We start from the raw sequence: 15,624 nt of genomic DNA on the forward strand, positions 1-15,624 counted from the left end.
AGCTTAAAATCGGCTGCTTCCTGGACTTGCCCCCGCCGGCCGCCTGTCACAGGGAGGCTGATGTTTTTCTTTCTTATTTTACTTCTCCTGATATTTCTTTCTTTCTTTCTTTCTTTTTTGAGACAGAGTCTCGCTCTGTCGCCCAGGCTGGAGTGCAGTGGCACTATCTCGGCTCACTGCAAGCTCTGCCTCCCGGGTTCACGCCATTCTCCTGCCTCAGCCTCCCGAGTAGCTGGGACTACAGGTGCCTGCCATCACACCTGGCTAATTTTTTGTATTTTTTAGTAGAGATGGGGTTTCACCGTGTTAGGCAGGATGGTCTCCATCTCCTGACCTCGTGATCCGCCCGCCTCAGCCTCCCAAAGTGCTGAGATTACAGGCGTGAGCCACCACGCCCGGCCCTTTTCCTGATATTTCTTTAACAACGTTAACTTATGTAATCAGAGATCAAACTCTGATTAAAGTGAAAATGCATTTTTAAAGGGCTTTTTAGGATTCCTTTACGATGCAAACTCCATATTAATTTGAAACATGACTATTGAATTTATTCCTGTTTATTTAAACACAGCTTTTGAGCCACAGTCACTTGTGTTGCTCCCGGGAGTGACTGGCTACTTAGACACGCCAGAGCCCTCACGGGGCCACAGGGGCCACGTGCTCGCCGGTTCTGTGCGAGAGCAGGAGGGCGGCGCGATGCGTCTCCCAGCGCTGATGTTTCAGAGACGCTGTAGCTCTCACGGGATGTAGAAGCACCAGTGACAGTGGGTCTTATTGTCATTTCACAAAATGGAAAGAGGAAAGCACATTCGCCTCGTCTGCCCCTTTCAGACACTCCCTCCCGGAGGACGCGGGGAGGTATTTTGACAAGGAGACCCGAGTCCTGGAGGCCCCGATGACCATATGGGTTGCCGACCAGGTCTGTGTTGGGGCACTTCCCAGGGATGCTGGGCGCTCCTGGGGAGCAGGGGCTTTCCTGGAAGGCCAGGCCCAGCACCCGGGCGAGGGCCCCCAAAAGGGCTCATCCTCACTTGCCTTCCAGGAGGCGTCTAGCAGCCAGAGGGGCTTGCCTGCTGGGAGGGTGCTCATGGGCCAGAGAGAGGCCTCCGAGGCCCATCCAGGCCAGCAGGGCTGTGTCCCAGGCACCTGCACCTGCATGTGCACACATGAGGGGTGCCCCACACACTCAGCTGCACACGTCTATGCGCCCACGTGTGCCGCACACAGAGACACATGCACCCCACTCCACCTGCAGCGGACTCTCAGCTGCCACCCACCCGCAGCTCCTCCCCCCATGTCAGGGAGCAGTCACAGGGAAGTGGGTTTTATGAAGAGACGGCCTCGTCGTGTCCTGGAAACGGTGGGCCATGGCCACAAGGCAGCAGCAGTGGTTGCGCCTCAGAGTTTGGGGAGCACTTGGTAAGTCTCCGAGTGGCTGCAAGGGCGCCTGTGCCCTTTATGTCTCAGAACAAGCCAGTGGGATTCACCGTGCATGCCATTGTCACCACCTCGGACCTGGAGCTCAGTCCCTCGGAGGTGGATTTTGGCTACTGCACCATCTATGAGGCCATCAGGACGGAAATCAGCCTCCACAACCACTCGCTCCTGCCCCAGGAGTTCGGGTTCGTCAGGCTTCCCAAGGTACCTCCTGCAGCCAGGCCTGGGGTAAGAGGGGCGAGGCTGGGAAGTCCTGGGGACAGGATGCAGCGGCCACTGCTCCAGGGTCCCCCACGCGTGGGCGTGTGGCCCAACTTCCGCCTCTCAGCTGCACCCCTCCACGCCTGGGCCTCCCCACCCTGCACACCAGCCCTGGGCGTGCAGCCCAACTTCTGCCTCGGTCCTGTGCACCTCCTGCGCTCCAGATCCCTCTCCCCGCTCTTCCTTCTGAGACTTTCCCCTGCTGGGGCCACACAAGGTAGCTGGGAAGAGGCCCAAGCCTGGGCACCCCTCACCTTTCCCTGGGCTGCCCCGCTGCCAACACCGCCATCCTCCCTCTCTCTCCCCCCAGCACACACACACACATACGCGTGCACACACATGCACATGCTCACAATTGCTCATGCACTCATACACATGCACTCACACTCACACACTTGCTGACACACACTCGTTCACAGCGACACTCTCACCCTCACATTCGCTCACACACGATCACACTCATCTCTCACACTCACGGCCCTGCCGCACGTGTGTCCACGTGGTCTCCCCGTGACACGCCCTCAGAGCACTCTTCCATTTCCAGTTTGTGGACGTCCAGCCCAACGATGGGTTTGGGACGATCCTGCCCCTGGAAACGCTGCAGTTCTGTGTGATCTTCCAGCCCACCGAGGCCAAGGAACACAGATTCCAACTGACCTGCAAGTCTGAGATCAACCGGTGAGCCTGCCAGGGAGAGGGGACGCAGGGGGCCTGGAGTGCCGGCTCAGGAGGGGCCCCCCTTCCCAGCTCCACCACATCCCTGCCCCTGACCCCACCTGCCTGGCTGACCACAGGGCTGGGCTGGGCAGCACTGCCGGCCAGCAGGAACCTCAAACCTGGGTGCAGACAGGCCTGGGACCCAGGCAGCCTTGAGTTCTGGGCCCGCTCAGAGGTGTGTGTGTGTGTCGTGGGTGTGTATGTATATGAGCATGTGTGTGAGGACAGGCGAGTGTGCCTGTGTGTGTGTGTGAACATGTGTGCGCATACAGACGTATCACTGTAGGAGCAGGTGTGAGTGTATATGGGGGTGTGTGTGAGTGCATGTTTGTCAATGTGAGACTGTGTGAGCCTGCGGGAGTGTGAGTGCAGGTATGTGAGTGTATGGGGGGGTGAGTGCCTATGTGAGTACACGTATGTGGGTGTGTGAGCTTGCACGTGAGTGAGCATGTGTGTGTGAGTGCCTTGTGTGTGAGTGCATGTATGTGGGTGTGTAAGGTTGAGTGTGGGTGCATGTATGTGGGTGTGTAAGGTTGAGTGAGTGCATGTATGTGTGAGCATGTGACTGAATGAGTGCATGTATGTGGATGTGTAAGGTTGAGTGCTTGTATGTGTGAGCATGTGACTGTGAGTGCTTGTATGTGTGAGTGCTTGAGTGTGCGACCATGAGTGAGTGCATGTGTGTACATGTGTATGAGTGCGTTTATGTGAGACTGTGTGCGTGCGTATGTGTATACACGCATGCTGTGCAGGGCACCCCTCTGGACACAGGTGGGTGGACCTGTGTCCAGAGGTGGACCTGGTGTAAATCCCTGCGTGCTCTGAGGTCTTGTGCGACCAGCCAGTCTCTGCACCTCCCTGAGCCTGAGGGCGGGATAAGGAAGTGGTGGAGAGGGAGAGATGAAACTGGACCCCAGGTGGTGGCTGGTGGTCCTGCGTGGGTTTTTGTTGCTGCTGGGACCGTCAGTCTCCAGGGATGTGTTCTGGGGCAGAGGCCAAGACCCTGGGGGGCAGTCACAGCCGGGTCTGTGGTCCGTTTTGATCGCTTTTGTTTCCGATGTGAGCCGAGTTGAGGTTCATTTTTTTGCAGAGGCTTCCAATTATTCCAGCCTCGTTGTTGAGAAGATTCCATTCTGCCCTGAATTCCTCTGTGCCTTCATCAAACAATCGCCCACATTTGGGTCCTACCGACCTGGGCCACTGGGGCTTCCCTCCATCTCTGTGGTCCTTGAAATGTATTTATTGAAGATGCCAGGTGCGTTTGTCCTGTGGAATTGCCACAGGTGCGATGCTGTCCCGTGGTGTCAGTTCACATGTTCCTCTGTTCTGTGTTGTGGGTTCATGGGCAGCAGCACCTCTGGGCTAGTCAGGCAGCCAGACCACTTCAAAAGCCACGCTGGCTCCTTCCCCAGGGCGCATTAATGCCCTGTCGCCTCTCCCTCAGCCGCCTTTGGTGCCCAGTGCTTTGCACGTTCCATCCGTAATCACGGCCATGTTGCAGTTTCCAACCCTGTATCACTTTCTGAACTCTCTGAGGCACACGTGGAGTCCTTAGGCTGCTGCCTTTGATTCCTTCCTAACACGCTTCCCAGTTTGCTTCGCCGTTTACACAAATTCCACTCCTCATTCTCTCTCGTCTCATAACAATGTCACCTGTGATTCGACCATTTTCTACTGCTCATTTTCAAGTGCAATGATTTGTTTCTGAACTTTTACATTTTAATTTTTTTTTTGAGACAGGGTCTTGCTCTGTCACCCAGGCTTGAATGCAAGGGGTGCAATCACGGCTCACTGCAGCCTCCACCTCCCGGGTTCAAGTGATCCTCCCACCTCAGCCTCCTGAGTGTGGCTAGGACTACAGGAACACGCCACCATGCCTGGCTAACTTTTATATTTTTTCTAGAGATGGGGTCTCACTATGTTGCCCAAGCTGGTCTTGAATTCATAGCCTCAAGCGATCCTCCCGCTTCAGCCTCTCAACGTCCTGGGCTGACAGGCGTGAGCCACTGTGCCCTGCTCTCCTCCTCACTCTCAGAAGGGAGCCCAGTTCGGAGAGCTTTTATTTTTTCTTTTTTTTTTTTTTTCTTATTTTTCTTGAGATGGACTCTCGCTCTCTCGCCAGGCTGGAGTGCAGTGGCATGATCTCGGCTCACTGCAACCTTCGCTTCCCGGGTTCAAGCAATTCTCCTGCCTCAGCCTCCCGAGTAGCTGGGACTATACGTGTGCACCACCACGCCCAGCTAATTTTTGTATTTTTAGTAGAGACAGGGTTTCACCATGTTAGACAGGATGGTCTCGATCTCTTGACCTTGTGGTCCACCCGCCTCAGCCTCCCAAAGTGCTGGGATTACAGATGTGAGCCACCGCACCCGGCCTCAGATCAGAGAGCTTTTCTTTTCTTTTCTTTTGTTTTTTTGAGACGGAGCATCGCTCTTGTTGCCCAGGCTGGAGTGCAATGACGCAGTCTCGGCTCACCACAACCTCTGCCTCCCAGGTTCAAGCGATTCTCCTGCCTCAGCCTCCTGAGTAGCTGGGATTACAGGCATGCGCCACCACGCCCAGATAATTTTGTATTTTTAGTAGTGACAGGGTTTCTCCACGTTGGTCAGGCTGGTTTCAAACTCCTGACCTCAGGTGATCTGCCCGCCTCAGCCTCCCAAAGTGCTGGGATTACAGGCATGAGCCACTACACCTGGCCTCTCAGCGAGCTTTTCTAACTCCATGGCTCCAGAGCCCCCTGCAGTTCGTGTGTGTGTGTGTGTGTGTGTGTGTGTGTGTGTGTAGTGCTGAAAAAAAAAAGGTCCCAACTTTCTTAGCTCTGCGTCCTCTGCTCTCTTCTTCCCTTCCATTTTCAGATAACCCACAAACTCAGCCAACGTCATGTACCCTCCACCCAAAATACAGATCTTAGACTTTTATCCTACTTGCCTCTGATTTCTCTTTGTTGTTACGGAAACAAACATTCTCCCTCAAGTCGGAATTGGCTTTCTTTTCCCTCCCTCCCCAGAGCCCGTCACTGTCAGGAATGCCAGGGGTCACACTTTCATTACACACCCGTGTGCCTATAAGCTAACACACACACGTACACACGTGTGTACCTACAACCTAACACAGGTACACACGTGTGTACCTACAACCTAACACACATACACACGTGTGTACCTACAACCTAACACACGTACACACGTGTGTACCTACAACCTAACACACGTACACACGTGTGTACCTACAACCTAACACAGGTACACACGTGTGTACCTACAACCTAACCCACGTACACACGTGTGTACCTACAACCTAGTGCGCACACACCTGTGTACCTACAACCTAACACCCACGTACACACCTGTGTACCTACAACTCAACACCCACGTACACACCTGTGTACCTACAACCTAACACACCCACATACACACGTGTGTACCTACAACCTAGTGCGCACACACCTGTGTACCTACAACCTAACACGTACACACGTGTGTACCTACAACCTAACACCCACGTACACACCTGTGTACCTACAACCTAACAGGTACACACGTGTGTACCTACAACCTAACACAGGTACACACGTGTGTACCTACAACCTAACCCACCTACACACGTGTGTACCTACAACCTAACACCCACGTACACACCTGTGTACCTACAACCTAACACACGTACACACGTGTGTACCTACAACCTAACAGGTACACACGTGTGTACCTACAACCTAGTGCGCACACACGTGTACCTACAACCTAACACCCACGTAAACACCTGTGTACCTACAACCTAACACACGTACACACGTGTGTACCTACAACCTAATATGTACACACATGTGTACCTACAACCTAACACACCCACGTACACACGTGTGTACCTACAACCTAACACCCACGTACACACGTACCTACAACCTAACACCCACGTACACACGTGTGTACCTACAACCCAACACCCACGTACACGTGTGTACCTACAACCCAACACCCACGTACACACCTGTGTACCTACAACCTAACACAGGTACACACGTGTGTACCTACAACCTAGCACGCACACACCTGTGTACCTACACCCTAACACCCACGTACACACGTGTGTACCTACAACCTAACACACGTACACACGTGTGTACCTACAACCTAGCACGCACACACCTGTGTACCTACAACCTAACACCCACGTACACACGTGTGTACCTACAACCTAACACCCACGTACACCTGTGTACCTACAACCTAACACCCACGTATACATCTGTGTACCTACAACCTAACACAGGTACACACGTGTGTACCCACAACATAACCCATGTACACACGTGTGTACCTACAACCTAGTGCGCACACACCTGTGTACCTACAACCTAACACCCACGTACACACCTGTGTACCTACAACCTAACACGTACACACGTGTGTACCTACAACCTAATACGTACACACGTGTGTACCTACAACCTAACACACCCACGTACACACGTGTGTACCTACAACCTAACACCCACGTACACACGTGTGTACCTACAACCTAACACCCACGTACACACCTGTGTACCTACAACCTAACACCCACGTACACACCTGTGTACCTACAACCTAACACGTACACACGTGTGTACCTACAACCTAGCGCACACACACCTGTGTACCTACAACCTAACACCCACGTACACACCTGTGTACCTACAACCTAACACCCACGTACACACCTGTGTACCTAAAACCTAACACCCACGTACACACCTGTGTACCTACAACCTAACAGGTACACACGTGTGTACCCACAACCTAACCCACGTACACACATGTGTACCTACAACCTAGCGCACACACACCTGTGTACCTACAACCTAACACCCACATACACACCTGTGTACCTACAACCTAACACACATACACACGTGTGTACCTACAACCTATGTACACACGTACCTACAACCTAACACACCCACGTACACACGTGTGTACCTACAACCTAACACCCACGTACACACGTGCGTATCTACAACCTAACACCCACGTACACACGTGTGTACCTACAACCTAACACACGTACACACGTGTGTACCTACAACCTAGCATGCACACCTGTGTACTTACAACGTAACACCCACGTACACACGTGTGTACCTACAACCTAACACCCACGTACACACGTGTATACCTACAACCGAACACCCACGTACACACCTGTGTACCTACAACCTAACACCCACGTACACACGTGCGTACCTACAACCTAACACCCACGTACACACCTGTGTACCTACAACCTAACACCCACGTACACACGTGTGTACCTACAACCTAACACCCACATACACACGTGTACCCACAGCCTAACACCCACGTACACGTGTACCCACAACATAACACACATACACACGTGTGTACCTATAACCTAACACACACGTACACACGTGTACCTACAACCTAACACCCACGTACACACGTGTGTACCTACAACCTAACACCCACGTACACACGTATGTACCTACAACCTAACACCCACAGACACACGTACCTACAACCTAACACCCACGTACACGTGTGTACCTACAACCTAACACCCACGTACACACGTGTACCTACAACCTAACACCCATGTACACACGTGTGTACCTACAACCTAACACCCACGTACACACGTGTGTACCTACAGCCTAACACCCACGTACACACCTGTGTACCTACAGCCTAACAGCCACGTACACACCTGTGTACCTACAACCTAACACACACACATACACACGTGTACCTACAACCTAACACCCACGTACACACGTGTGTACCTATAACAACACCCACGTACACACGTGTGTACCTACAACCTAACACCCACGTATACACCTGTGTACCTACAACCTAACCCACGTATACACCTGTGTACCTACAACCTAACACACGTACACACCTGTGTACCTACAACCTAATACGTACACACGTGTACCTACAACACACACGTACACACCTGTGTACCTACAACCTAACATGTACACACGTGTGTACCTACAACCTAACACACGTACACACGTGTGTACCTACAACCTAATACGTACACACGTGTGTACCTACAACCTAACACACCCACGTACACACGTGAGTACCTACAACCTAACACCCACATACACACGTGCGTACCTACAACCTAACACCCACGTACACACCTGTGTACCTACAACCTAACACCCACGTACACACCTGTGTACCTACAACTTAACACCCACGTACACACGTGTGTACCTACAACCTAACATCCACTACACACGTGTGTACCTACAACCTAACACCCACATGTACAGACGTGTGTACCTATAACCTAACACCCACATACACACGTGTACCTACCACCTAACACCCACGTACACACCTGTGTACCTACAACCTAACACCCACGTATACACCTGTGTACCTACAACCTAACACCCACGTACACACGTGTGTACTTACAGCCTAACACCCACGTACACAAGTGTGTACCTACAACACTCACGTACACGTGTGTACCCACAACCTAACACCCACCTACACACCTGTGTACCTACGACCTAACACCCACGTACACACGTGTGTACCTACAACCTAACACCCACGTACACACGTGTACCCACAGCCTAACACCCACGTACACGTGTACCGACAACATAATTCACATACACACATGTGTACCTATAACCTAACACACACATACACACGTGTGTACCTACAACCTAACACCCACGTACACACGTGTGTACCTACAACCTAACACCCACGTACACACATATGTACCTACAACCTAACAGCCACATACACACGTACCTACAACCTAACACCCACGTACACATGTGTGTACCTACAACCTAACACCCACGTACACACGTGTACCTACAACCTAACACCCACGTACACACATGTGTACCTACAACCTAACACCCACGTACACACGTGTGTACCTACAGCCTAACACCCACATACACACCTGTGTACCTACAGCCTAACACCCACGTACACACCTGTGTACCTACAACGTAACACACACACATACACATGTGTACCTACAACCTAACACCCACGTACACACGTGTACCTATAACAACACCCACGTACACACGTGTGTACCTACAACCTAACACCCACGTATACACCTGTGTACCTACAACCTAACCCACGTATACACCTGTGTACCTACAACCTAACACACGTACACACCTGTGTACCTATAACCTAATACATACACACATGTGTACCTACAACCTAACATGTACACACGTGTGTACCTACAACCTAACACACGTACACACCTGTGTACCTACAACCTAACATGTACACATGTGTGTACCTACAACCTAACACCCACGTATACACCTGTGTACCTACAACCTAACACCCACGTATACACCTGTGTACCTACAGCCTAACACACGTACACACGTGTGTACCTATACCCTAACACTCACACATACACACACTTCTACACTTGCACAGATGTAGGGTGACCACCATGCTGCTGTACCCAGTACTGAGGGGCTTCTCAGGCCGCAGGACTTTGAGTGCTGAAACTAGGAGAGCCCCATGCAGACCGGGACCTCATGCCAGTGGCCTCAGACCCCCGCTGCTGGTCTGGATTTTGCTTGTCTCCCCTCAGCCTGGGTATTTTTGTGACTGATCCTCATGGGCACCACCAAAGGCTCCATGTTGGACCCATCAGGTTTGAGGCCTGCGGGCTGTCAGAGCAGCACCTCGTGGGAAGCTTCTAGTTCTAAACGCAGATATTAGAAAAGAGGGTGTGAAAATCAACCATCTAAGCTTCCTTTTCAAGAATTAGGAAAAGAACACAGGAAATTAAACCCAAAGAGAGTAGAAGAAAAGACATAATGAAGGTAAAAGTGGAAGTCAACAAAATAGAAATGCAATATTCAACAGAGAAAAACAACAAACTAAAAGTCTTTCTTGTACAATTTAATAAAATTCATTACCCCCAGCAAGACCAATCAGGATAAAAAGAGAAACACAAACCATCAACATCAGGAGCGAAAGGGAACATCACTACAGACCCTAACAAATATCAAAACGATAAGAAGAGAACATGATGAACAGCTTTACACCAGGGAACCTGACAATTTTGAGGAAATGGACAAATTCCTCAAAAGACACAACTGACACAGGAAAAATATAGAAATACCTGAATAGTTGGGCCGGGAGCGGTGGCTCACGCCTGTAATCCCAGCACTTTGGGAGGCCAAGGTGGGCGGATCACCTGAGGTCAGGAGTTTGAGACCAGCCTGGCTAACATGGTGAAACCCTGTCTCTACTAAAAATGCAAAAATTAGCCAGGTAAGGTGGTGCACACCTGTAATCCCAGCTACTCTCCTGAAGCAGGAGAGTCGCTTGAACCCAGGAGGCAGAGCTCGCAGTGAGCCGAGATTGCACCACTGCACTAAGCCTGGGCGACAGAGCGAGACTCCATCTCAAAAAAAAAAAAAAAAAAAAAGGTCACGCACGGTGGCTCCCGCATGTAATCCCAGCACTTTGGGAGGCCGAGGTGGGCAGATCACGAGGTCAGGAGATCAAGACCATCCTGCCTAACACGTTGAAACCCCGTCTCTACTAAAAATACAAAAAAATTAGCCGGGCATGGTGGCAGGCGCCTATAGTCCCAGCTACTCGGGAGGCTGAGGCAGGAGAATGGCGTGAACCCTGGAGATGGAGCTTGCAGTGAGCCGAGATCGCGCCACTGCACTCCAGCCTGGGTGACAGAGCAAGACCCCATCTCAAAAAAAAAAAAGGTCGGGCACAGTGTCTCACACCTGTAATCCCAACACCTGAGGAGGCCGAGGTGGGCAGATCACGAGGTCAGGAGATCGAGACCATCCTGGCTAACGCAGTGAAACACCATCGCTACTAAAAATACAAAAAATTAGCCAGGTGTGGTGGTGGGTGCCTGTAGTCCCAGCTACTTGGGAGGCTGAGGCAGGAGAATCATTGAACCCGGGAGGCGGAGGTTGCAGTGAGCTGAGATCATGCCACTGCTCTCCAGCCTGGGCAACAGAGTGAGATCCTGTCTCAAAAAAAAAAGAAAAAAAGAAAGAAAAAAATTGACTACTAATAATAATCAATAATATCTCCACTCAAAAATAATTTTAGTGAGTGCTGGGTGCCACGGCTGTAATCCCAGCACTTTGGGAGGCTGAAACAGGAGGATCACTTGAGTCCAGGAATTTGAGACCAGCCTGGGCAACACCCCATCACTACATTTTTCTTTTCTTTTTTTTTTTTTTGAGACAGAGTCTCGCTCTATCACCCAGGCTGGAGTGCGGTGGTGTGATCTCGGCTCACTGCAAGCTCCGCCTCCTGGGTTCACGCCATTCTCCTGCCTCAGCCTCCCAAATAGCTGGGACTACAGGTGCCCACCACCACGCCTGGCTAATTTTTGTGTATTTTTAGTAGAGACGGGGTTTCACCATGTTAGCCAGGATGGTCTCGATCTCCTGACCTCGTGATCTGCCCGCCTCAGCCTCCCAAAGTGCTGGGATTACAGGCGTGAGCCACCGCGCCCGGCCTACATTTTTCTAAGTTTTTTTTTTTTTTTTTTTTTTTGAGACGAGAGTCTCACTCTGTCACCCAGACTGGAGTGCAGTGGGGCGATCTCGGCTCACTGCAACCTCTACCTCCTAGGTTCAAGCAATTCTCCTGCCTCGGCCTCCCAAGTAGCTGGGATTACAGGCACCGGCCACCACGCCCAGCTAATTTTTGCATTTTTTTCAGTAGAGATTGGGTTTCACCGTGTTGGCCAGGCTGGTCTTGAACTCCTGACCTCAGGTAATCCACCCGCCTCGGTCTCCCAAAGTGCTGGGATTATAGGCGTGAGTCACCGTGCCCAGCCAATTTTTTTAAGAATTTTTTTTTTTTTTTTTTTGAGACAGAGACAGAGTCTTTGCTCTGTCACCCAGGCTGGAGTGCAGTGGCACAATCTCGGCTCGCTGCAAGCTCCGCCTCCTGGGTTCACGCCATTCTCCTGCCTCAGCCTCCCAAATAGCTGGGACTACAGGCGCCCACCACCACACCCAGCTAATTTTTTTGTATTTTTAGTAGCGACGGGGTTTCACCATGTTAGCCAGGATGGTCTTGATCTCCTGACCTCGTGATCCACCCGCCTCAGACTCCTAAAGCGTTGGGATTACAGGCGTGAGCCACTGTGCCCGAGCTTTTTTTTTTTTTTAATTGAGATGGGGTCTTGCTCTGTCACCCAGGCTAGAGTGCAGTGGTGCGATCTCAGCTCACTGCAAGCTCCGTCTCCAGGATTCACGCCATTCTCCTGCCTCAGCCTCCAAAGTAGCTGGGACTACAGGTGCCCACCACCACGCCTGGCTAATTTTTTTGTATTTTTAGTAGAGACGGGGTTTCACCGTGTTAGCCAGGATGGTCTCGATCTCCTGACCTCGTGATCCGCCCTCCTCGGCCTCCCAAAGTGCTGGGATTACAGGTGTGAGCCACCATGCCAGCCTTTTTAAAGAATTTTTTAAAGCATTTAGAGCCTGTGGTCACAGGACATAAAAATACGCATTTGAATATTACAACATATGAATGAACACTTTCTGTTACCGACAAATGTGATAGGAGTATTGTCCTTTACAGCATAAAATATATACAATTAGGACAAAAATCAATGGGGAAAATACAGTGGAAATAGGCATTTGAGGAAAATATGAAATGTGAAGTTTCCAATGGTTAAAATAACCAGGTCCCGGCCTCTTTTTAATAGATGGTGGCAGGAATCAACTTGCTCATAATAGGCCTCGTAGACACCTGTGCTTCCATTTAGAGAAAAAGATCCGTTTTTAAAACGTCAATAAATATTTAACAAAATAAGCTAGAAATTTCCTTTGCAACTTCCTTTGCAACTATCTAAACTTGTGATTAAATTTTTAGCTACCCAGGACACAGTGGCACGCATCTGTAGTCCCAGCTACTCGGGAGGCTGAGGCAGGAGAACCCCTTGAACCAGGAGTTCGAGGCTACAGTGAGCTGTCGTAGTGCCACTGCACTCCAGCCTAGGGCAACAGAGCGAGACTCCATCTCTATTTATAAATGAATAAATACGGTTTAAAATTTTTAGCCACCCACCTCAAATGTGCACAAGGATACGCTGTATTTTCGAAACTTGTCAGCGGCGCAGTGACCCCCTGGGCAGCAGGAACGTGCATGTCCCTGTGAGCCTCACCTGGGGCTTGTCCTCTAGCCAGCGGCCCCTGCACCTGCCGCAGAGGGACACGGATGCCCTGCACGACTGAGGGCCTCCCATGCTGCTGCTTGCAGGTGCTTCAAGCTGTCTTGCCGGGCTGTAGGCGTCCACCCACCCCTGGAGCTGTCCCACTACCAGATCAAGTTTGCCGCCACGGCCCTATACGACACCTCCGTGGCTACAGTGTACGTCATCAACTCTCACCTGAGCATGAGTTCGCGGAACCACTCCAAGCCCCGCATTGGCTCAGAGGACGCCTCTCCCATGGGGCCCACGTCTTTTGAGTTCCTGCTGCCCCCAGACTCGCCTATCACCATCTCGCCCTCAGTGGGGACCGTGTGGCCAGGAAAGGTGGGTGTGGGCCCCACACGCAGGCTGGGAAGCAGGAGCTCCACGCCACCTGCATTTACCCCCGGGGTGTCTGGCTCTGCCCACCCTTAACCACAGGGTTTCAACCCAGAGAACAGGGGCGGGAGTGAACCTGACCCTCCTCAGACACGAGCAGGGCCGAGGAAGGCTCCATGGCCAATGTGCATGGGGGCCCAAGGCCACCCCCATCGGGGGGGGTCACAGTGCCCTTGGTCCAGCCTGACCCCAAGAGGCAGGAGCTCCCCAGGCTGCTGGCCTGGCCGGAACCCATCCAGGGCTCCCAGGTTGAGACTGGGGAAGGCTGTGTAGTCCCTTGCACCTGTGGACCTCGCAGGCCGACTGGGAGCAGAGGGTGTCGGCCACTCCCACCCAGCACTCTACCTTTCCTGCAGAGCAAAAAGCTCTGGGTCTGGCAGGGCCTTCAGGTGACCCTGAGGGCTGCCGAAGGCCTAAGTGAGGAAGGGCATGTGAGGGACAGTTGGCTCACATGGGATTTCAATGAATGCAGTGATTCAAAATGCATTTCATTCAACTTAGCAAAAGCCACTCGGTGATGGTTCTCACCCCCACACACATTACTGCAGATGCAGCTCTCCTCTCCCTCCCCTACTCTCTCCCCTCGCTTCCTCCCTCCCCTACCCTCACTCCCTCCCTCCCCTCCCCTCTCCCCTCCTCTCCCTCCCTCCCTACCCTCTCCCCTCCTCCCCTCCCTCCCCTCTCCTCTCCCTCCCTACCCTCTCCCTTCCTCCCCTCCCTCCCTACCCTCTCCCCTCCTCCCCTCCCTCCCTCCCCTCTCCTCTCCCTCCCTCCCTACCCTCTCCCCTCCTCCCCTCCCTCCCTCTCCTCTCCTCTCCCTCCCTCCATACCCTCTCCCCTCCTCTTCCTCCCTCCCCTCCCCTCTCCCCTCCTCCCTCCTCTACCCTCTCCCCTCCTTCCCTCCCCTCCCCTCTCCCCTCCTCTCCCTCCCTGCCTACCCTCTCCCCTCCTCCCCTCCCTCCCTCCCCTCTCCTCTCCCTCCCTCCCCTCTCCCCTCCTCCCCTCCCTCCCTCCCCTCTCCCCTGCTCCCCTCCCCTCTCCCTCCCTACCCTCTCCCCTCCTCCCCTCCCTCCCTACCCTCTCCTCTCCCTCCCTCCCTACCCTCTCCCCTCCTCCCCTCCCTCCCTCCCCTCTCCCCTGCTCCCCTCCCTCCCTCCCCTCTCCTCTCCCTCCCTACCCTCTCCCCTCCTCCCCTCCCTCCCTACCCTCTCCTCTCCCTCCCTCCCTCCCCTCTCCCCTCCTCCCCTCCCTCCCTCCCCTCTCCCCTCCTCCCCTCCCTCCCTCCCCTCTCCTCTCCCTCCCTCCCCTACCCTCTCCCCTCCTCTCTCCTCTACCCTCTCCCCTCCTTCCCTCCCCTACCCTCTCCCCTCCCCTACCCTCTCCCCTCCCCTACCCTCTCCCCTCCCTCCCTACCTCCCCTACCCTCTCCCTTCCTTCCCTCCCCTACCCTTTCCCCTCCTCTCCCTCTCCTACCCTCTCCCCTCCCTCCCTCCCATACCATTTCCCCTCCTTCCCTCCCCCCCATACCATTTCCCCTCCTTCCCTCCCCTACCCGCTCCCCTCCCTCCTCTCTCCTCTCCCCTCCCTGCC

The 15,624-nt window shown here is 52.9% G+C and overlaps 1 protein-coding gene across 2 annotated transcripts in view; it reads left to right on the forward strand.

Moving 5' to 3' along the window:
* Positions 1 to 15,624, forward strand: part of CFAP74 (cilia and flagella associated protein 74) — an 88,853-nt gene that overhangs the window by 64,361 nt on the left and 8,868 nt on the right. For both annotated transcript variants that reach the window (XM_024355833.3, XM_024355834.3), the window contains exons 23-26: positions 829 to 916; positions 1,465 to 1,638; positions 2,240 to 2,373; positions 13,704 to 13,980. In XM_024355833.3, the coding sequence (XP_024211601.2) occupies positions 829 to 916; positions 1,465 to 1,638; positions 2,240 to 2,373; positions 13,704 to 13,980 (673 nt within the window). The remainder of the gene's footprint in view (positions 1 to 828; positions 917 to 1,464; positions 1,639 to 2,239; positions 2,374 to 13,703; positions 13,981 to 15,624) is intronic.

Source organism: Pan troglodytes, chromosome 1, assembly GCF_028858775.2.
Source record: "Pan troglodytes isolate AG18354 chromosome 1, NHGRI_mPanTro3-v2.0_pri, whole genome shotgun sequence".
Classification (NCBI taxonomy): domain Eukaryota; kingdom Metazoa; phylum Chordata; class Mammalia; order Primates; family Hominidae; genus Pan; species Pan troglodytes.